We start from the raw sequence: 23,387 nt of genomic DNA, 5'->3' as shown, positions 1-23,387 counted from the left end.
ACTTAGCTCGAAATGCACAGTAGACACTCACAGAGTGCTCCGAACTTCGGCTACTCGGACCCTCAGCAGGTGCCTTGCTTGTTGAGCTTTTTGCTAGCCTTGTTCTGGATGCATCCATAGATCTCTAAAAAATGTAGAGAGGTCTAAATTTATAAGAGTTTCAAGGGGCGTAATAATCCAGGGTAAATTTACAGGATTGAACGTACTGCTAGCATTAATGGATTTTTCTGTTGACTGCCTCCTCGGTGCAGACTCTCCCTCAAAAGTGGTTCCCACCAAAGTGTCTCTTTGTCACAGAGCAGTTTGGCTCATGGTCGTTTCTGGGCATTGATATGCATGATCACCTGTAACTGAAGGGGAACCTGTCCGTACATCACCTGCAGCAATGTCTTGTGTCTCTTAAGTCTGCAGCGGAGTCGTCTGAACGTATCCCTCTGCAGTCGCAAACTCTGTCCCCAGAAAGCCACTCGTTCCAGAGAAATGCTGATGATGCCCCAGACATATCAAAAATGAAAGGAGTAGGAAAGACCAAAAAGTTTTCAAGGTTCAGTATTTACAAGCATCTCCATAAACACAGCATGCACCACGCTGACAGCGTCAGCAGCATAGACAGTGAATCAAGTAAGTAATGTTTTTCAGCTAAACAACGTACATAAAGTGTGTGTGGAGGTGGGTGGGTGGGTGTACATGCAGAGTCACATAAATTCGAGGGTAATGTGTCCTTTGTAAGGAAGGAAAGCTGATGAATTTCTTAACTATCAGAGTAATAATGTGTGTAGTCAATATGTAAATTTGCGTCACTGCAAAATAGACAAGAAAAGTTTTAAATGGATTTGCATTTAGTTAATTAGCAATTGTCATGAGCCATCAGATGACGTGATACAGTGTACGTGATACTTAATGTTTATACTGCTGGAAATTTTTTGTTCTGCAAGGGAGAATTGAATCTTTCGTTTTTCAACTTGTATTTATTATAACAAGCGAAATGGTTCCTGAAAGCCATTATCCCCTCTCATAGGCTAGCGTTACCTAGATTTAAATCGGTTCACTTAAATGAAAATACTCCCAATTTACCCACTTACTAGAGAGGAGAGGCTATTCAACAGCTGAATATGTGAGGGCAGCTTTTAATTCCCCACATTAAAAACAGCTTTAAAGCTAAAATTACAAGGATCTGCTTGATGTTTGTTCTAGCACGGAGTCCTTCCTGAAATCCATTCCTGAAGTCCTCAGCTCCTGAAGCTGTATATCGCTCACGATGGGAACTTACTTGAGTTTCCGTCGCTCCCTGCAGATCTTACTCCTGCCTCTGGCTGGCGGCATCCTTGATGTAGCCGTGCTGGAGCATCGTTTGCCATGGCTGCAGTCAGCTCAGGACATAGCCATAACTTTGCTACTTCAATAAATCTGGTTTGAAAACCGGCCGGGTCTGGAATTTGGTCCTTTGCCCGGTGGTCACTTACAGTTTCAGCAAACTGATGTTTCTTTGGAGCTCCTGTCATGCCAGGTATCTTCAGACAGGATCGGGCACCAGCGTAGCAGAAGTGGATGTGCGTTTTTGCCATAAATAGAGCATCTTGACTCTCTGCAGGTTACTGTAACCCCACTAGAAGTCAACCGAATATAATCCAAAGTTTAAAGCCCCATCTGAAAATGTTCCATCACCACACTGAATCCAAACAGGGGCTCGCTGAGCCTCAGGAGGGTAAGTGGAGGAAGGCAGAGGTGCAGACCCCTTCAGGCTTTAGCTGCCGATGTTTTTTGCATTGTAACAATGGTGAGAGTTAGGTTGGGTGCCAGGATCAGCCTTCACTGCTTGTTGTTCTCCCAGCATCCTTAGCACCCCTCTGAGGGCATCCTGGCAGAAGGGCCTTCTCCAGAAGCTTCAAAAAGCATAAATAAATAAAAACTTTTAAAAAACCCAAACCACTCAACAACAAAAACTGAAACAAAAAACCTAAAGAAATTTTTAATAATGACATCAGGGAACAGTTGAGGGAAAAGCACTGTTTTTTTCATATAAGATCATTTCAGCTGTTCTCTTCCTGTAAAGGAAGGGACTTGTTACTGGAATGGGGAACTTCTGCACTGGGTATTTTAAAATAAGCCTAATGCCAGAAGACAAATGCAAACGGAGAGAGGAAACAGCAAAGTGGCTGCTGCCAGACCTGTGTTTGGATGAAGGCTTGGGGGGCCTCCCCTTTTGCCCCTTATTGAAATCAATGAAAGCATACTTGATTGAGAAAGGAGTTGGGTGGTTGTGAGCACTGAGCTCTTCTGAGCTCTGGACCAATGGTGAAAGGACCCGTTTAAGTGTGGTACCTCATCGAGATACCTTTGAGTCCTGCCTGGTATGGGGTGAGGAGCAGTTCTTCAACATCTTCCTCTTGCTAACGTCTTCCTCTAAGGCGTTAATTGCCAATTACAAAATATTAGTTAGAAGGTAGTGGCGGGTAACAAGGAAGAGACGCATATGCTTCATGGAAATGAAGCGCGGTCTCCCCTGTGGTCACCTCATGCTCATTCATGAGTCAGTGTACAGCCATCGACGCTCGGTACGTGGAGCGTGTTTTGCCCGGACGGCGTGTCCCACACGTTCCCATTCCAGCATGCAGAGTCAGCAATTCCCGAGCTCCACCTGGACTCTCACTAGAAGCTTCGGCTTCCCACAGCAGCCGTGGTGCATACCTGCTGCATGGCATTTTTGGCATGGCTTGGCTCTGCTCGGCTCGGTGGGGTTGCAGCAGCGCTGGCAGGGCTTGCTTCATGTCAACGGGTCTTGTTGCACTGCTGCTGATGTGTATTTTGTTGACCGTTGAAAGGGGGTGGTTTTTTTTTTTCTCTAAGGGGTTTCCATGGGTACCTGGTGATGGAGTTGGGTTAGGAGAAGGCTTCTGCTGTTGGCATGTTACTGTGTAATTATCGCACTAATATTTGGTACGGTAGATGAAGGCTGCTCTCAGGGCCAGGAAAAATGCTAATTAAATGTTTATGGTCTAGGCCAACATTATTGGTTTTCTTGGGAGACAGGAAAAAGAGTTCACGCTGCACCTAAAAATATGTGTTCTGGAACAGTGATCCTGTTAGGAGGGAAAATCCCTGTCTACAGTATTTTAGGCCATTTTTAATCACCATCAGTTTGGAATTCGGGATCCATATGTTCAACATGTAAAATTGTATCAAAAGATGATGTTATTTTTTTTGGAAAAACAAAATCAAACAAACAAACCCCACAATACTTACTGAGGGAACAAAAGCTTTTGAATAATCTCGTTCTAATTAATAAAGACTAGAGGGGATACACCTGGCTATAGAGGCAAAATAATAAACCCTCTAGCAGAGAAGTTGGAATTAGTTCATCAGTATTGTAAAATATATTAAGTAGATAATATATGTGATGTTCCTGTACATATATCCACTAAGGGCAGTCCCAGCTGGGAGCAGACTGCCACACGGTAATATTTAGGTGTCACAGGACTGTGGAAAGACAAAGGATTATAGGGTGTTTTTTTAGTCCAATGTAGAGAGCATTCAGCATCTGCTTTTTGTTTCCATAACAGACTCCTATATATAACCTGTCCTGACTGTATAACAAATATTAAAATAGGGAAGAAAAAATACTAATATGCATCCTTGGAAAGCAACGGGAAGACTAGGGAGAAAACAGCTTCAGCCAACCAGGATGGGTGGGTCCCACCAATGCTTTTCTGTGGCAGCGAGTCTCTCGCCAGCGGTGTGCGATGGACAGCTGTGACTATGGAGCGTGTGTTTTTGTTATCTTGTTTGCCTGTGACAGATAAAGGATCCATCCGCAGCTTGAAGACGGGCGTTGGCGAGCTGCTTGGGGAAACCAGGTTCTGGCACGGAAAAGACTATTGCAACTTCGTCTTTAAAGACTGGGTTCAACTTGACAAACCTTTTGCTGGTAGGTGCCCTTGCACCCTGGGAGTCGCTACATTCCTCCAAAGCCTCTTCCACATCTTTTCAGTCTCAAACTGTATTTTTTCCTGCTTTTGAGCCAGAGCTAATGAGGCTATTTTGGTTTGGCTGCTAGGAAGAAGCGGGAAAACTCCCTTTGAGAGGTTCTAGGGCCAATTATGCAGTTATGGTCCATGGACTTTGACCGCGGGTGAAGGCAGGGTAGTTCATGTGCACAGCCCTTGGTGCCATGTCCCAGAAACTTCAGTTTGAAGAGGGGGACACTGTGCTTCTCCACATTCATGTCCTTTGTCTGAGGAGGTCCAAATGTGCTTTCCTGTCCCGTAGACTTCATTGACAGATACACCACCCCGAGGATGCCCTGGCATGACATCTCCTCTGTGGTGCATGGCAAAGCGGCGCGTGATGTTGCCCGACACTTCATCCAGCGCTGGAACTTCACCAAGGTGGGGCATGGGAATCTATGCTGGGGGCATGGAAATAAATACAGCCCCTGCCTTATCCACGTGCGCTCCGTAGGCACGCATTTTATTTTTATGTTATTTTGCTATCTTGCAATCTCTTCAAGGTTTTTTTGTTTCTTTTTTTCCCCCTTGGCAGATTATGAAGCCCAAATACCGATCCCTGTCCTACCCATTCCTGTTGCCAAAGTCTCAGCAAACTGCTAATGAGTTGAAGTATCAGGTGCCCGAGGCTGTTCATGCCACAGTCCAGGTGGGTGTTGATGGTCTCCTGCTCACACAGTGGCAGGAGAACTTGTTTTGCATCTTCCCAGCAGGAAGTGTTGATGCCTGACAGACCTTCTGCAGAATTTGAAAATATAAAATGAAGAACTCTTATTTGATTTTACTCACAGCATAGGTGGTAAGGTCCTCAATTACCATAAAATAATGCAATTCTTTCAGTAGAGATGCATTAATTTATACCTCCATCTTTGAGGTAAGGGGACTAAGCTGTGTGCGGTACTCAAGTTGTGGGAACACCGTGACTTTGTAGAGCTGTGTAATTTTTCTGTTTTGTTTTCTGCGGCACTTCTTCTAACGTTTGAGTTTTGGGAAGGGCCTGATGGGTTGAGGTTGCCCACTGAGTATTTATCTCAGATCTTTAGAGCAGTCTACCAGGCTCCTGACGCCTCGCTCAGACGGGTGGTGGTCAGCTGGAGCCCAGCGTTAAGTGGAGTCTCGGGGCTGTTGCGTTCTGCGTTGAACTTCATCTGCGTTTTATTATGCAGTCACTCAGCCCTGTGGGTCCTCTGCAGTTCTGCACAGTCAGCCCACAGTCTCGTTTGTGACAATCATCATCCTCACAGTCATCATTGCCAAGATGCCTATATTTAAGAACCCAGTTAGCTATATTGAGTGCATATATTGAATACTACTGTTACCCAGCAGAAACGCAGACTCATTGAAGAATTAAAAAGTCAAAATAGTTATGCTGAAGCAGCAAAACTATTGTGTGTCTCTGTGGATGAAAGATGTATGAAATAAGAGCAATTAGACCAAAACCAGGAAAAATGCATGCCTTTGCTCTTCGTAAGGAGTGGTCCACCCAGATGACAGCAACGCTTGGGGAAGCTTAGTGTAACAAGATGCGTTTTTCTGGGTTTGTGGGTTGCCAGGGCATTGTCTGCTCCTCCCCGCGTGGTGTGAGGGATGGCCAGCACGGGGATCTTGTGTCATGGATCTCGGGCGTTTTACATCAGCCTCCAAAACAATACTCGCAGCTTGTTGAGAAATAGCCTCGCTTCGGGCATCATCGTGCTTCCCTGTGGCTGCAAATGCCTCCCCGGCTCTGTCCGGGACACCAGCTTTTTGGGAAGTTTTGTTCTCAGGGAAGCGAGGGGGTTTGTGTCCCCTGAGCGCGCTCTAACCACAGGATGAGCCTCAACTTCTAAATCGTGGGGCTTGCTGTAGCAAAAAAGTGAAGTTCTACTGATTACAGAACTGGAAGCAGTTCCCAAAGGAGAAACTGAACTGAACACGGTCTTGGTCCGACTTTCCTTCAGTCCGTACCGCAGAGCTGCTGGCTCAGGGCATCGCCCCGTGGGCGAGGAGGGTGCAGCTCAAACGGTGACTGCTGAATGCCACGTACACCAGTGCTGAGTGATGGGTGAGCTGTTCAAAACTGGCCCTGTCACAACGTCGTTGGGGCATGGCAAATAACCGATGCGTTCCAGGAGACGAGGGGTTGTTCTCAGCGATGGCAGAAACGGTTGGAAAGAGAGCGGGTTTGTCTTGTAAATTATTCATTTGGAACTACCTCGCTCATTTCTAATTTATGTCAGATTGCAGCTTTTAGAGACCTGTCAGGGGAGTCCAGCCCTGCATAAAGCGAGATAAATAAAACTCTGTGGTATTAGGCTGAAAAAGCATTCGCTGCAATGTGCCGGCCTTCCCGGCGTGAGGAAGACTGCGGGGGAAGAGGGTTTGCAGCACCAAGCTCAGTGGAAGCCGTGAGGGTGTCTCCTCTGCCCAGGCTGGTGCACCCTGCCTGGGTGTAGGTCCCTTGTCCCCAGGCTGCTGGCGGCTGGGTGATGATCTCTACATGATCTCCTCAAGCTCCGAGTGCGTGCGTGCAAAGTCACGCCTGGGATTTTGGCTGTCTCCCCCATAATGCTCGCACTGGCCTGGTTTCCATCGATCCCCGGGTAGACACAAGTACCCTGAGCATCCCTGAAGTCCCCGCTGCGGGTCAGGGAGCAGCTTGGGCTCTCCTCCTGGTGAAGGAGATTTTGGCTCCTTCATTTGGCTGCTGCAGGAGCAGGAGTCCCCGCGTGGCTCCTCCTTTCCTGCAGCCACGGGAATATCAACCTCTTGCCTCTCTAATACCTTAGTTTCAGACCAGAGGGCTGCAGGTGCTCACGTCTCCTTTCAGTGCTACCGTCCACTGCAGAAATAAGCAGATATCCCAAAATCTTTCACCAACTTTTTTGTCCAGAGAAACTAGAGCAATATTGTTTTTCCTCTTGATATTGAATCCTTTGGCTGCCCACCAGCCAAACCCACGTTATCCTCGTTTGGGTGCTTTGTAGGGACTTTTTAGGCAGAAGTTACTGCCCCGAGGTAAAAATCCAGCGTGCAGTGGCTGTCGCTGGCTGTGGGGTGACTGAAGAAAGTCTGGCTGCCGGTTTTCTTGTTTCTGAGCTAGTTTGCAAATCTGTCTTCAATTGTGGGCAGATCAGAGGAAGGGAAAACACAAAGGATCTGTGGGGATTGCGACGTTGCTGCAAGCCTGAGCCCCTGACCTGTCAGCAGCAGATTTGGACCTCGTTGTACCATCTGGTTTTGCTCTTCTTCCTCAGAGGAGAGGAGCAGGAAAGCGTTTTTGGGAGGGTGGGGATAGCAGGAATGGCACTGACAGGGGCTTTCCCCTGGGCAGGGCGGGCGAAAGTGGTTTGCATGGGAACCAACGTGGAGGTACCGGCTGGGAAAGGAGGAAAGGACCCTGTCGGCGCCATGGGTTGATCGGACATAGTCTCTCATCCTCTTTCGTTTCAACTTCTGGGCTTTGCTTGCAATAGCGATGCGATTGCACATTGATTTTGCAAGAGTGGAATAGCCGTCTGCCAAAGGTAGTGCCAGTTTTTTTTTTCCATCTCTATTTCCATTCCAGAGTTTGCAGTTATCAGCCAAAGCCAGCGCTGCGAAAGATGTGACGCGGTGAGGCAATATCCAATTCCTGATGTAAATACAATGAAAATTTAATGCTCTGGCAATGGCTAATGCCCTTATCTCTTTGAAGTCTGCGTGAGAGCTTGCATTGTTCAGGATTTATGCACTAGCCCACAGCAAACATCAAAATTATTGCTGTTGTGTTGGTTAAAGAAGTTAAAGAGACGACAAGCCCGGCACAGCACTCAGCGCTGTCAGTGAGAGGCTTGAAGGAGAGGAGAGGAAGGATGGAGACACCAGCTCTGCTTGGTAGGGGCTGTGCTGGGCAGCACGTGGCCTTTCCTTCCCAGGAAAATACGTTGGGTTTAAACCAGCTCAATTGAAATACTCCAGCAGGAAAGGCGAGATGTCCAGAGAGTGCGAGAGGAAGCATCAGGGATGAGGGAAGGGCTGTGTAGGAAACTCGTAGGTGTGTATTTGTCTTTGAGTGCCACAGCTGCAGTGTCATTTCCTCGGGGTGCGTGCTGCATCCGTGTGATGCTGCCGGCGGTGGCTGCAGAGCCACCAACGTTGGTGGCCTTGTCCTGCCACCTCCTCACCTGTCGCTGTGGCTGCAGAGCTGCACCATGATCGGTGCTGGGCACTGAAGTGATCCGGGTTAAAAATACCTTTATTTTGAGGAGGTCCAAGCTGGAACACTTTATGCCTGTTCTGCTGCCCCAGCCAGCATCTTCTGACACCTCTTCATCCCTCTGCACGTGGATTCAAGGTTGTACCCGACATAAGATTTTTGGGTGATGCTGAGCCAACTTTTTAGGGTGAACTGTGACACATTGCTCTTGGGTGAGGGCAGAAGGATGGTAGCGCTGTAAGAGCGGGCAGACCGGTGTGCGGAGGGAGCTGTGGTGCCGGTGTGGGGAGTGGTGAGGAGGAAGGCAGGGAAGGGCAGGTGGGTGATGCCCCGGGAAGCCGTGGGGCTGAAAAGCGATGGTCCTGAGAGATGGTTCTGTTGCGTCAGGTGGCATCCCTGGTTTGGAATGAACTTGTCTCCCGGCAGTAAAGTTTTCTTTCAAAGTGAGGGGCTTTGGTGCTATCAAGCTCCCAATTCAGAAAAGGACATTTGTTCCTTGTTCCCAGCAGTTTCAGCTATTGCTGCTCTAAACGAGGGTGTGGAAGTTACTTTGTTCAGTGCAGGGCTGTGCAGCTTATCTTGAAAAGAGAAGCAGCTCTTTGGAGTGTGGATGAATTTAACTAGCAAAAAAAAAATAAATAAAAAAAGAAAGGATTAAATATCTAAATACCAGTACTTTGTGCACTAGGAAGCTACAACCTGCGGCTTTCTGAAGTGCAATTTGGCGACATGGACAGTGGGATCGAGTGCACCCTCAGCAAGTTTGCCAATGATATCAAGCTCTTTGGCGAGGTAGACACGCTGGAGGGGAGGGATGCCATCCAGAGGGACCTGGACATGCTGGAGAGGTGGGCCCAAGCCAACCTCATGAAGTTCGACAAAGCCAAGTGCAAGGTCCTACATCTAGGTCAGGGAAATCCCAAGCACAAATCCAGGCTGGGTGGGGAATGGCTGGAGAGCAGCCCTGAGGAGGACCTGGGGGTGCTGATTGATGAGAAGCTCAACATGAGCCAGCAGTGTGCGATCACAGCCCAGAAGGCCAACCGTATCCTGGGCTGCATCAGCAGAAGTGTGGCCAGCAGGTCAAAGGAGGTGATTCTGCCCCTCTGCTCTGCTCTCGTGAGACCCCACCTGGAGTACTGCATCCAGCTCTGGAGTCCCCAACATAAGAAGGACATGGACCTGCTGGAGCGTGTCCAGAGGAGAGCCACGAGGATGATCTGAGGGCTGGAGCACCTCTCCTATGAGGAGAGGCTGCAAGAGTTGGGGCTGTTCAGCCTGGAGAAGAGAAGGCTCCAGGGAGATCTTACTGCGGCTTTCCAGTCCCTAAAGGGGCCTACAGGAGAGCTGGGGAAGGGCTTTTTACTGGGGCATGTAGCGATAGGACGAGGGGGAATGGCTTTAAACTGGAAGAGGGCAGGTTCAGATTGAACATTAGGAAGAGGTTTTTCACTGTGAGGGTGGTGAGGCACTGGGACAGGTTGCCCAGAGAGGTTGTTGAGGCCCCATCCCTGGAGGTGTTCAAGGCCAGGCTGGACGTGGCCTTGGGCAACCTGGGCTGGTGGGAGGTGTCCCTGCCTATGGCAGGGGGGTTGGAACTCGATGATCTTCAAGGTCCTTTCCAACCTAAACCATTCTATGATTCCAGATGGCGTTTGCTGGAGGTCACCAGCCCACAGGGAGGTTATTTGTGGCTGCAGGTTCCCACCACAGCAGGGTGAAAGGCGGGGAAGGGACAGTGTAGCTGCTCATCACTGGCTATGCTGGTGAAAGGCTGCGAGCTCCTCTCCAGGTTGCAGGCTGAGCCACGTGTATGGAAGAATTAGCCTGCTTTCTACCCAGAAAAGCTGTTTTTCTGTCCTTATTAGTGCAAATGGTGGAATTTTGCTCAGGGACCCTGTCTGCTGTGGTGCTCAGTGAGGTTTCAGCAGTTCCCAGCCTGGGGCATGTGGGAGCACGCAGCATTGGCTTTGCAAACCAAATGGGCAACTGAAACCTCACAGGCATGAGCAGCATCGCCTTGTGGAGGTTTATGCAAGCGGAGGGCGGCTCTTTGGGATCAGTGGAGGCTGTGATGGTCCTTGCGTCCAGGCTGGCTCCCTCCCTCAAGCATCTATCACCCCAATGTTCCTTTTGGGCAGCTGCTGAGTGCTCCCTCCTGTTGGCCAAGCAAGTGGCCAAATAAGAAAGTTGCAGGATCTGTTTTTCAGTGACCTGTGGGAGAAAGCTCCTTCTGTCCAGGGGGAGGAATTAGCTCAGGAGTCGTGTGCTACTGAGCGGCAATGGCCCTCGGTGCCACCTCCAGAGATCCTCTGGAGACGAGAGGATTGGTTTGGTTCAGGCATGCAGCACCTGGACCAAAGGGCCAAATCCTTACCTACTGGTGCACTACTGGTAATTAATTAGCCCTTGAAAGTCCTCAGCTATGCCATGGCCAGCAGCCTGCTTTGTTGGTGGGTGGTGATGACAGTGGGACAGCAGAGCTCAGGGTATCAGGGATGTTGAGGGGACGGGGAGAGTAACGTGGAGCAAAGCAGAAGCTGAACACAGAGGATTAAAAGAAATCCATGGGAGGAATTTCCAGGGAAAAAATGTGGTTGAGCCCTGGAACAGATCAGGATTTTGCACATACCGACACACACGTTTCGCAGATCCTCAGCATTTGGATCTTGTCCTGTGTGTGACTGGTCCCGAGTGATGTATTGAGATATTTTAAGGCTATTGTTTCAATGTTTCTGTCTTGACAATGTTTAAAGGCAGGCTAATCATGAGTAATTATTTCCCGTGAGCACATACCCTGCCCACACTTAATTAAAAACTACATTTCCATCTAGGAAACCGTCACTCAGGACATAGCGTGGTTGCTTATTGACTCAAAGCGCAGGAGTGGGAGATGCCGCAGCATCTCTGGCCGTCGGGGACGGGAAGCTCTCTGCTGTGGGGCTTGCTCAGCCTGGCCGAGAGCATGACCATAGGTTGTTTCTCATATCGGTTTGGCTCTCTAGAACAAGAACTGTGGGAGGTAAAGGGAGAACGTGCCCTGGGGATTTCGCAGTATCTACTTTGAATGTGGATTTCCAGTAAAAATTAATAAATAAGTGTGGGTGGCTGAACTGCTATGAATTTTAAAAGTCGTAGCATCAAAAATCGGATGGCTTGTGCAAGAATTTGGCAGAAGAAATAAATGACCTCAAGTGCTCAGGACAAAGACATGGCCTGCGTTATCAGACTGACTGTGTAATTATGTACCGCCTGTTTGTGGGAAAAACATATTGCCCCAGCTGGAGACCAGCTTTAAAAAAGTACTGGAGAGGAGATCACTGGTTAGATATGCACCCCTAAAGCTTGGAAATTTAGGTTGTTTTCAAAGCAATTCATCATAAGACCTTAAGCAAGAACGAAATTTCTGTGCTGCTTCTATTGCACCCAGAGCTGCTCAGGTGGGAGGGGGCAGCAACACAGCAGCGGGTCAGGGCACTTATGTTTTTAATCAAAACGTTATTAAGCATTAATACTATTTTTGAGCGTCCTTTCTCCTTATTACAAATGCAACACAAAAGGCAAATGTTGCACGTGTTACTTTATTTAGTGAAATCTTGACAGGCGAACGGTGCCAGGGAAGAGCGTCGCCTCTCGAGTCATTCAGTTGCGATGCTGTGCCGTCCCGGATGGGAGGGAGCTGAAGGTGTTAATCTCTCGCTTTCCAGGTGATCCGTTCTGCTGCTGACTGGTCGGCCGGCATTAAATACCACGAGGAGTCCATCCACAACGCCTACGTCAGCGTGATCCAAAACAGCAAGCACTACATCTATATAGAAGTGAGTGGCGATGAGGGAGAGCAGGAGGGTCGTGACGCTCTGGGCATGGCTCGCAGCCATCAGGAGGGTCATTCCGCTTCTTGAGGTTTGGTCTTAGCTTTTTCTGAATGTAGAGACCCATGGATATTAATACAGCATCTGCTCTGAGTTTTTGGGGCTGTTTCCATTGACTTCAGTGGTCCGGGCTGATGGGTATGTACCCTGACAGCCTTCTGACCACAAGGTGGGAAAAAGTCCGCCTCTCCTTTGTAAGCCTCTTTGCAAAATTGCCAGCAGCTTTCACGGCCTGTGTAATAGCCGTCCTGTCCTCTCCATGGCTTTGCAGCGTCCCCTGTGCGTGTCTGAACCTCCCAGTCACAGGGCTGGTCTGGCACCTGTACGGCCTCGTGCTGCAGGGCTCTCCTGTCTCAGGGTGACTCTCAGCACTGGCTGAACAGATACGCTTGTTCTCCTCTTTTTTTTTTTTTTTTTTCTTCCTTTTTTTAGCTTCTTGTTAGGATGTTCTTTATGTGGACTTTCTAAGGAGTGTGATTAATAAGGGGTCATTCATTCCCTAAGCAAGCACAGACACACACACTTAATAACAATTAAAAAGAAAGCATCAACTCAAATGGCGCACAACCCCAGCTATCTTTAGTTGCTCTTGGTCTGAAAGAAAGCATGCAAATATTTTTGGTTCCTTGCTGGCAGTGTCTAACAGTAGCTTTGCTCGCTTTTCCTGCAGAACCAGTTTTTTATTAGCTGTGCTGATGACAAAGTTGTCTGGAACAAGATTGGCGATGCGATTGCTCAGAGGATTCTTAAAGCTCACAGGTAACCTGTTCTTAACGAGGCAATGAAAGTCTTCCAGGGGCATTTATGTGGTGTGGTGTGAAATAATATCTTAATGGACACAACTTTACAAGAGTTTTCCAATGCAGAACTGATGCGGTCAAACATCTGCTTGCGTTTGCAGTAGTGAGACTCTTCAGTGGTTTCTTTGCAGCCAGAAAGGGATTTTCTGGACTTACCCTGATGCAAATGTATTTTTAACTATTGAACTTGTTTAAAAGTGAGTCCTTTTTACTCCGGCTCAATGACACCTTTGCGCCATAGCCAACCAGTCTTTTGACTGTGTGGTGAGGCAAGTTAATGGGCAAGAAGGTTGAACCGGGATTTGTGGCTTATTTAAATTATCTATAGAGAAGATTGGCTTCAAATAGGGGAAGCAAACGCATTTCAAGGATTTGACTGCAGGGTTCAGCTGTTTGTTTGAACAACTTTTTTGTGGTAAGTGCTGGAGGGTATTTACAACCTCCAGCCATTGCAAGGGGACCATCGTCTGCTCCTGGATGGATCAAACCCAGCTGTGTTTTAGACACTCCTTTCACTTGAGCATGCCTAACCCTTCGTTAACGTTAATACCACAGGTAGAGGCTTGTCTTCGCTTTGATCCCGGACAGCCTTGCTTAAGGTTGCTTTCCTGGAGTCTGTCTTTAAGATACATATATTTCATAGTCTAAAACTGTATCCTGGTCCTGCTGGGCAGATACGCAGAAAACTTTCTAAACTACTTCCTTCTGTCTCTCGTGTGTTTCTTCACCATGCACGGAAACATTTCTTTTTTTCTTGCACTGATCATTTTTTCTATGTTGTAGTTCTCCAGGGCTAAGCAGGGGCTGCTTTCCCAGAGGGGGTCTCTCCAGAATCACAGAAATTTCTCTCTCTTTGGCACTTAAGCTTGGAAATTCCCACTTGGGTGAAGGCGACCAAGCCGAGACAGATAGACACCGGGGTACAGGCAGTATTTGCGAGGCCACAGGAGCTGCCGTGAGACAGGCTTTGTTCAGAGGCACTGTGGAAAGAGGAGCGCTGTTCAAACTGGGAGAGCATGGGTGTTATCTGCCGTGCCCTTCACAGCAGGGTGGAGTCGCTTGTAATCAGTGAGCTGCAATGCATAGCCCAAATAATTGAAATTAGCTAAGGATGGAAGGCTGGGATGGATTTACTCACCTTGGGTAAATGAGGAGTGGCGCCAGTGCTGTGCAAGGTGCGAAGCACAGAAAAAGCAGCGTAACACCACTTGAGTCCTGTGATGGAACCACATGGCAGGGGACACTCTGCTGCCTGGACAGAACGACCCGCGCTGGGGCGAAGGCGCAGGCAAGCAGCTGGAAATGGCGCTGCCGGTGTTTGCGTCACAAACTGGAGGCTGGTGGGCAGTCAGACCAGCATCTCGGTGGAGGTCGGGGTCCCCTTGAAAAGCCGTTTTGGATTTCCCACCTTTGGGAACCGATCGCCATTGGCCCGATGCTTTTAGCGAGGCTACTGTGGTAGCAGCAAATTCCGCAGGTAATCTGCTAAGATTTTCCACTTATATAAAGTTTATGTAAAGGGTGTCATTCTGCCCAGATGTCAAGAAGTCTAGTACAAAAGGGAGTCACACAAATTCTTCAGTGACCTGTTTTCAGATGTGATACTCAATTCACTTTCTGTATTATTCCAATTTTAGGCCAATATTATGCCAGCCTAATGTTGGTGATTCCCAACTGAATGTAAGATTCAAATTCTGCACGCTCCAGAGTGCTTGTCGTTGCCGAAGATTAAAAGTAAATGCAGACCTAAATGATTTTTATCAAGTGCTCATGTTCCAAACCAACCTGGAAAACAGCATAGGTGACACACAGATGTTTAACTGTCAATTAAGTCCTTTAGTTAAGCTTGTACACTTCTCACTCTTCTAGACTAAATATTTTCTACTGATGTAATTAATAACATTCTTTTCTTGGTTTCCTCTTTTTTTTAATGGGTGGCTCTTTAGCTAGTTTAATAAACACTGGGCTTAGACAAACAAGCTGCTTTTTGAAGGAATGCTTTTGTTGGTAGTTCTTTCTCATGATACAAACAGGCTTCGTTTCAAAGTCTTTTTGTGTACGGGTAAGACCTCATTAGCTGTTTCCCAGGTCTGCTGTCAGGCTAACGCTAGTTTACAGTGCGCTGTGCAGCTATATGGAGGCACTGGTTGAAATTAAACAGGTCCTCACTGTCCCCCTCCCAGCTCAGATGAGACCCCAATTCTTCATGATTCCCATGCCCTTAAATCTCCAGGCACGACTTGCTTGAGGATTGGAATACTTTTAAGAAAAACTGCAGACTAGCTTATCTTCAGACTGCTCCAGAAATGGATTTGTCCTGCTCAAACTGTGTTTGCCATCTAGTGGCAGCACCGTTCAATGGAGCCTCCTCCTCCTCCTCCTCTGGGGTGCAGGATTGCCAACACCGGGGGTACCTGGAAGGCACTGGTGGAGCAGATGTGTCTGGCCCTTGTCAGCAAGGAAAACCCAAAGGTGGGCTTCAAGAAAAGCCCTGGTTAGTGCCATGATTGCAGCTTTTGTTCTAAATCAGATCATGGTTTGGGTACAGTTTAGTTTGGAGGAACTCTGGAACTGAGTTTTGGGGCATTGTGATGTATCAGTGAAATACGTGCTTGTGTCCTGGGCTTTTTCCACCTTCTGTGGTATTTCTGACTTCTAAAAACCAGGATGTAGTGGAAATGTCAGGTTAGATTTTGGTCTTCTGCCTGTGATAGCTCTGTAATCTTTGCTGTGGTATGCACCAGTCCGCACCAGTACCAACGTGACTGGGCTATCGGGATGCGCAAAAGAACTTTTAGAGTGGCAGACACAATATGCAAAATAATTAACCTGTCCTTGCAATTCAGTGAAACGGCATTTCCTTTCCTTTAGTTTCTTTTATTGTCTGTGAGAGCAAATAATTCCTTCTCTCCCTGAAGGTCTGAGCACTGCTGAAGTACTGATCAGAGGTGATGAAGACCTGAAACCGGAAATAGGTTTCACGCTTTGCTCCCTTAAAATTTGTGTAGTAGCCTTGGATGGAAACCTATGCAAAAGAAGTAAAACCAAGGGGAGTCACCGTGTACGAAGCTGTAATACTTGCAGGCTAATACTGCCCCAAACTATCGTTTCAGGGAAAACAAGCGCTTCCGAGTGTACGTGGTGATCCCGCTGCTGCCTGGGTTTGAAGGAGACATTTCGACCGGCGGGGGGAACGCGCTGCAGGCCATAATGCACTTCAACTACAGGTACGGCGGGCAGCCCCGCTGCCGGAGACCTCCCCGGTCCCCTCCGCCTGCTGCGGATGGTGCCCAAGTGTTATGGTTTGAGAAATCCATAACAATTTATTGTTGTTTAGACAATCATTCTATCACCCGATGACCCCTCCCCACCCGGGAAAGAGAATCGGAAAAACAATGAAACCCGGGAGTTGACGTATAAACAGATTTAATAGGGTAAGATTAGATAATTAATGTTAATAGCACTGAAGAACCAATATTGATCCCGATAGCAATGCAGAATGTGCAAAGATTATACTCAGCCCATTCTATCAGTGGGAAGCTGTGCAATCCCAGCAGGGGACAGCAAATGTGGGACACTGCGAGCGCTGCGGCTTCGGGAGGAAGGGAAGGGCTCGGGAGTCCGGCACTGGGGCAAGAAGTTCTCAGGATGGCAGCCATCAAGGGAGAGAGAGAACTTTGCAGCAAACTTTCTAATTTATAGTGAATGTGACACTGATGGTATGGAATCACCCTGTTGGCAGCTTGGGTCAAGTGCTCAGGTCTCACTCCTCCTCATCCCCACACCTGGCGAGCTCGAAAACACTGAGACCTTGAAACCCGCACACCAGAGCTGGCTACAAAGTAAATATTTTCACAAATTCAGACACTAGAGTCTTCTAAAAGTGCAGTTTTCCCAAGTATTGGAAGACAAATTAGTCCTGTGTCGCTCAAACCAGGGCACCAGGGCTCCAGCTGCCATCAGCGTGGGATCACGTTGGATGTTGTCTACACGAGCACATGGTGTTTGGAAAAGAAGAAAACTGTTTGCGTAGTCATCACTTAGTACTTTAGCTCATTTATTCGCGGAAAAAAAAAAATAAGAGGAAGGCAAAATGGCTCAAGCCGAAGTGGCTTTGTGGCTTTACTGGAAAACTGCTGTGTTGTGGTAGTATGGTCAGGGCGCAGTCGGTCTGTGGAGACTACTACTACCTCCAGGGTGACATCTCCTTTGTCTGCAAGGGTCCTACTGCACCTACAGAAGGACGAGTGGGGCAGGAGGAAGCAGCGTGTCTCCCAACCCCAGCCCTTCTGCCTGAGCTTCCTTCCTTCTGCAAGGGCAACCATAGGTCTTCAGAAATTGCCCGTGGGTTGTTTGGGTTTATTTTTTGTAAATGAGATGCCAGCTGTGGCGTTTCCAGCCCAGCCGTAATCATGCAGACTCCCTGACCTGGTGTTCTGCCTGCGTTGACTTTCTTTCTTGGTGTCACTTCACATCCAGACCTGTGGCACAGACGGTAGCAGCCCCGTTTGCCACGCATTTATCAGCATTGCAGTGTGCTCTAGAAGGCAAAAACGCTCCCCAGCTCCTACAAGCTCCTTTAGGAAATGAGCAGTCCTTGCTCTATCAACAGTCATTTGGGAAAAATGTGTGCTCTGGAAGCACCGTGGTTTTTTTCTGCTTGCAGAGGGTATTTAAGAGGCATCTGTGTTTGCGATTTACCTCGCCGGGTTCTGCTTCAGCATATGCCATTGCCTCGAGTTGCGGTGGTGCTGACGGCTGTCTACCTTCTTTCCAGGACCATGTGCCGAGGAGAAAACTCGATCCTGGCCCAGCTGAAGACAGAGGGTAAGAGCTTTATTCCTCTCCTCTCTGTTGTTTAGTCTTGGGACGCTGCTCTTGGATGGATACATAACACACAAATTGGATTCTTCAGCTTCTTATTAATGTTGGTTTGCTGTGGCTGAGGGGTGCAGGCATGGACGGGGGCATCTCACGTGTGCTACGGGCTCGTGGGGCTGGTGAGCATCCTTCTCCACCACCATCATCCCATGGCGAGGTCTGTCGGGTCACGCGAGCCGTGGCCGGTTGTCAGACTTGGCGCTTGGATGCAGCCCCGACGCGGAGGAGGGGAGGACCCCAGGGAGGAGCACGGCGCGGCCGCAGCTGCTGAGGATCGTGTTATTTGGAAAAATGTCCTGAGCGGGGGTCACGCTTCTGGGAGCGATGAGCCCTCTGCCTCCCCTGTGAATCCCACCCTGGGGTTGTTCCTGGCGGTTGTCAAACATGGAGAAGAAAACCCTGCCTAAGCAGGACGCTGTTTCTGAGCCGCTGCCTCGCCAGGAGGATGCCTGCTTGAATTTGCTCTGCTGGGAATCGGAGCACCATGAAAACCCACAGATCCCAAATACTAGGGGCGTACATAATGCCTGATTCGTTCTAGGTCTGTGTGTAAATCTGAACTGCAGACAAGTACATTAAGGACATATTTTCTGTACTGTGCGTGGACAGAACACCTGCGTCCAGCCTCCTTTCTGCAGGATCTGCGGAACAGTCGCATAGTCCGGATATTTTAAGATGTTCGGATCAACTGTGAGCACTTGCGTGCTGCGCGAGGGAGATTGGGGCTATTTCTCATCACCAAAATGGAAGTACCTGAGCAGGCAGCAGAGCAGAGCAGCACAGAGAGCCCACAGGCAGCTTTTAAAGTCTATTTTTAAGGAAACTTAATTCCGTTATCTGTTTGTGTATTTTTTTAAAAGTCAAAATTGAGCTGTGTCTTTATATAAAGAGGGTCTTTTCTCTTCTCTCTTCCACCTCCCTCATCCCCTCGTATTTGTTCTCTTTTAATTTTCAGTTGGAGATAAGTGGATAAACTACATATCATTCTGTGGACTTCGAACATATGCAGAGTTGGAAGGGAAACTGGTCACAGAGCTCATCTATGTTCACAGCAAACTGCTTATTGCTGATGACAACACAGTTATAATCGGTGAGCAGGGGGCTGGCGGGAGGGCTCTGGACCACTCGATTGTACCTGGATTAATCCTGTTGCTTCTCTGCCCTGTTCTCAGTGCAGGCTGCGGTGCTGTTTGCTTTTCTGTGTTGTGATTTCTTCCTCGTGAAATATTTTGCTGTTTAAAAAAAGAAAAAAACACCAACAAAACCAACAAACTCATAAATTCAGCAGGAGGGTAGGTAGGAGGGAGGAAAGTACTTGGAGGGCTGTCGTTTAATTTGTTTTTCTAAAATGGTTTTAAATCTCTGTGTAACGGTGAAGAGAATCCCAGTGCAGGGAATATTGTCCATCTGTCTTGTATCAAACTCTGCTCTAGCAGGAAGACTTGTGAGACTTGTCATCTGTTCCTTAAAGAACAGAATGTGCCGTAAAATTTGGAAGGTTTGGACAACATGTGTCATCTATCAGCTCCATTTCCTAGGAATGGGGAAATATGTTATAACAAGTAATAGATATCATTTCATCCGTTTCTTTTACCATATTTATTATGAGACCACGAAGCAAAGGCAAGACATCAGGCTCAAAGTTCTACATTGCAGCAGAAAAGCAGAATTTTAGCCTGTTTCTTTAAATAAGCCCTTTTCGATCTGTTATATCAGCAACGGAAACTTTGCCAAAGAATAACTTAATGCCAGATTTTGCAAGACTCAAAAACGCGCCCCTCCTTCGAAGCAGCAGTTGAGCCTGTAGCCTGGGACGACCTGTGGTTAGGTTTGCTCCTCTGTTGCCCTCTCAGGGGTCAGAGCCCGTCCCCAGTACGTAGAACAGCCCAGAGGTGGTTTTAATATTACAGCAGGAACAGCGTTGTTGCAACTGTGATGGTTTGAGGGCCTGAGACAGCTTTTAATTTCTATTTTCTGTACCTATAAGCCTGAGGATGGAGTTTTATACAGCGTGTGCACCTGTGCTGGCTGGTGAGATGATGGGGAGCCAGTGTCATCCCTCTTCCACCCAAGAATGAGGCGGTGCATGGAAATAAAAGGCTCATGGGGCCACTGAGCAGGAGAGGGAGGTGAAAGGACAGAGGGAGCCTTAGCTCATTTTTCTTCTGGGGGTGTTAGCTCCCCTTGAGTTAATTCAGTCACTGGGAAGGCTAAATGGCTAACTGGTGCCTGGGGGGCTCTTATGGAGCTGGGGCTGTCTGGAGAGTTTTTGTTGTTGTTTGGTCATTTCTGTGGGTTAGCGACCTTGTGACTTCTATGGCTGGCTGCATCTTGCTGTCCCCTGCGGTGTCCCCTACCCCTTGCCTTCTGCGTGGGACAGAGAAAACTGGGGGATAAAGCCTCAGCTGGTCTCCAGCAATGCTGTGGGTGTCAGAGCCTGCATGGCACACATGGGCTGAGGAGCGCCCGCCGCCATGTGGGGTCAGGGCTGGAGCCACTGCGCGAGCCTGGCACCCAAACCCTTCCGTGGGTGGGAATGGTGCATTTTGGAGAGCGAACCCCTCCCCGAAAGGCACAGCCAGAGCCGTGCAGTGGAGATGCAACGAGGGGAAACTTTTGCTGCCCTCCAGCAGCTTTGCTGGGAGGATGAAGTGGTTATTTCCCAGGGTGTGAGCGGGGAGCTGTGTGCAGGACACCCGTGGGTGCCACCGCTGGGGAAGGTGTCCCCCCAGCGCCCCTCCGGAAAACACCCCTCTCCTTTCTGGGGTTTGGGTTTGACACAGCGAGAGGTAGTGCTGAAGCAGGCATAGGGCAAGGAGTAGAGAAGAAACATCTCCCATGGTCGGAAGGTCCCCCAGAGCCCTGGGGCCTGCTGCTGCCTTAGCAGGGACAGCGTCTGAGCTCTTGCGTCTGCGGACATTAAAGTGTGGTCACGGCAGGGCAGGAGGGTCTGGGTGTTGGTTACCCACAGTGAGGAGATGACGTCCTTCTTCCTAGAATCCCCCTCCTGAAAAACCCCTACCTTCCAAATGCAAATGGAAAACTTCCCCTCTTTACACTACTAAAGATAAGAGTGGATTTACCCGTGGAGCCCGTCCTGCATCAGGTGACTTGGTACCCGAACCCGAGACCTTTGAAAGCTGTGGCATCCTTCAGCAAACGCATCCGGGAAGTTACAGAGAGAGTAAACTTTGAAAACATTGGTGTGGGCTTGGCTGTGATTTAACCTTCTTCCAAGCCTGGAGCTGTGGAAGCCTGCAAAAATCAGGGTGGTTTTTTTCTTCCTTCCTCAAATCCTGACTCTCGGGGTCTGTGTTTCCATAAGAAAGCCCTCTGCTCAGGGTTTTACCTCGTGAGGCCATAGATGGTGTCCCGTGGAGATGAGGGATGGAGAGGGCCTGGGGGGGGGCTGTGGGTGGTGATGGAGGGTGCGCAGGAGCATCTCACGCAGCGATGGTGCATTGCCGGTGCTTCCTTTCCCCCCTTGCCAGGCTCTGCCAACATCAACGACCGCAGCATGCTGGGGAAGCGGGACAGCGAGATGGCCATCATCGTGCAGGACACCGAGACCGTCCCCTCCGTGATGGATGGGGAGGATTACAGCGCTGGGAAGTTTTCCCAGTCCCTCCGGCTGCGGTGCTTCAGGTAGGGCACACGGGGCTGGCCGAGCGCGGGGATGCAGGCAGGGCTCGCTCAGGCTTACGCCGCCCCGCAGCCTTCCAAGCCACGGGGGCGGCTGCTGCCTGCTCGGCTTTAGCATCGCCTCGCCTGGATTCAGCCCGGAGTTTTGCTGCTGTTTCGCTGGCGTTAACCTTTCTCATGCCGCTCCTGTCCTCAGCTCGGCAGCTTGACTTATGGATTGTTTTGCTCCGGGATTTTGCTAGGAAAGCTCATAAACAAGACAGTGATATTATGCCTCCAGATCCTGTTTTCTCACACTCTCAATTTTGGGTGATGGTGTCTCTTTCTAATGGAAGTTTCCTCACTCGGAGCAGCCATCTGGCCTGCAACACGGCTGTTTTTTCATTAAGACCTTTTTCTTTTTCCTCCCCCCCCCCCCCCCCCCCCCCCATCCCTATTTCCCATCTGGACAGTTATTGCACAGAAAAAAAGGAGAAAATTGGGCAGCATTACAGCTGACAGACTATTGCAGGGGATGGGAGTAGGAGGGTTCTGGGAGCATGCGTGGTTTGGCAAGTCCCAAGGAGACTTGTCCTCTCCTAGCATTTCTCAAGAGGGAGGAGCACCCAGTGCTTTGGCCTCCATGAGCATCGATCCTTTTGTCTTCTCAGGGTTGTCCTTGGTGGCTCCGATCTCAATCCGGAACATCAGGATCCTGTCTGTGACAAATTCTTCAAGGAAGTGTGGATTTCTACAGCGGCTCGCAATGCCACCATCTTCGACAAGGTGAGGAACGTGGCGCCTTTCCCTTCCCTTCCCTCCTTCCCACACAGCATCAGCAGATGCCAATGGGAGAAGCAACACGGGGAAGGCAAGGGCAGCAGATCTGAATCCTGGGGTTGGACTTCAGAGATGCTCTGAAGGAATGAGTAGTGTTGGTTGCAAGAGCTGTGAACAAGAAACTGGAATTTGTGCATCCTCAAAGTGTGAGGGCAGCCCAAGAAGGCAGCAGTTCTGATTTCGCCTTTTATTTGTATCAGCTGTAGCTCCAGTGAATGGCCGTGGTGTACTTACTGCTTCTAGTTGGCCATAGCGTAACTGGAGTAGAAGCAAATTTTATTTCTGGTTTCTAATGAGCTTTTGCAGTGATCAGAAAAAGCCCCGGAGCTTCCCCTCTGCCCGCCCTAGCCATATCACAGATAGGCACATACCTCTTCCCTCCTCGTTCTCCAGGCTGTTAATTAAGTCACTCCCATCCCGGGGAGTTTTTATTAGATGTTTTGGTCTTTCTCGGGAACTCTGCATTGCAGTATTTTCTCCCGCACTGACATGCCACTTCTTCTTTCTGTTTTGATCAGGTTTTTCGATGCCTTCCCAGTGACCAGGTGAATAATTTAACCCAACTGCGTGATTTCATCAACAAGCCCAAATTAGCGAACGATGATCCTGCAAAAGCAGCGGAAGAACTAAAAAAGATTCGTGGGTTTTTAGTACAATTCCCCTTTCGTTTTCTGGAGGAAGAGTACTTGCTTCCCTCCGTCGGAACAAAGGAGTCCATGGTACCCATGGAGGTTTGGACTTAAGAAGATGCAGACTGCTTTATGTTTTAAAGTCTGGTTCTCTAGAGACAAAATGGTGAGCGATATGGGATTTTGGAAGGCTTTTTATTGCTAAGGGAGGTGAAAAAGATCTCCACCAAGCTAATGTGCCTTTCTTAAGGATTTTGGTGGAAGAACTTGAAGCAAATCGATGCTAGCAAAGGAGAGGAGCAAAAAGACTTGGAAATTATGGCAAATGAGAAGTTTATCCTCTGAGGAGTCACTTCTTAAGACATGTTCTGAGCACCTCAAGGATGCAGGCCACTTCCTAGGATAGGAAACAGATCCCAATTGACATTACTGCTGCAAGCTGTATACTGTGGTTGCGTACGTACCGTGATCGTGCTATGGCTGCGCGGGAGTTGTGGGCTGCGTGTGCTTCTAAGGCTTTCGGGTACCCATGCCGTGGCTCGCTGGAGTCCCCCCATCACCCC

At 48.8% G+C, this 23,387-nt stretch overlaps 1 protein-coding gene across 1 annotated transcript in view; it reads left to right on the top strand.

Moving 5' to 3' along the window:
- Window positions 1–22,983, top strand: part of PLD1 (phospholipase D1) — a 65,296-nt gene extending 42,313 nt beyond the window's left edge. The window contains exons 15-27 of the mRNA XM_082487423.1: window positions 405–621; window positions 1,592–1,705; window positions 3,797–3,925; window positions 4,267–4,385; window positions 4,540–4,653; window positions 11,889–11,999; window positions 12,724–12,812; window positions 15,967–16,080; window positions 17,631–17,680; window positions 18,690–18,824; window positions 21,226–21,379; window positions 22,027–22,141; window positions 22,714–22,983. Coding sequence (XP_082343549.1) covers window positions 405–621; window positions 1,592–1,705; window positions 3,797–3,925; window positions 4,267–4,385; window positions 4,540–4,653; window positions 11,889–11,999; window positions 12,724–12,812; window positions 15,967–16,080; window positions 17,631–17,680; window positions 18,690–18,824; window positions 21,226–21,379; window positions 22,027–22,141; window positions 22,714–22,938 — 1,686 coding nt within the window. The 3' untranslated portion in view covers window positions 22,939–22,983. The remainder of the gene's footprint in view (window positions 1–404; window positions 622–1,591; window positions 1,706–3,796; window positions 3,926–4,266; window positions 4,386–4,539; window positions 4,654–11,888; window positions 12,000–12,723; window positions 12,813–15,966; window positions 16,081–17,630; window positions 17,681–18,689; window positions 18,825–21,225; window positions 21,380–22,026; window positions 22,142–22,713) is intronic.
- The last annotated feature ends 404 nt before the right edge of the window (window positions 22,984–23,387 follow it).

Source organism: Vanellus vanellus (genome assembly GCF_965231255.1).
Source record: "Vanellus vanellus genome assembly, chromosome: 8".
Classification (NCBI taxonomy): Eukaryota; Metazoa; Chordata; class Aves; order Charadriiformes; family Charadriidae; genus Vanellus; species Vanellus vanellus.
Note: the sequence above shows the minus strand (reverse complement) of the source record. Positions and strands in the feature narration are given on the sequence as shown.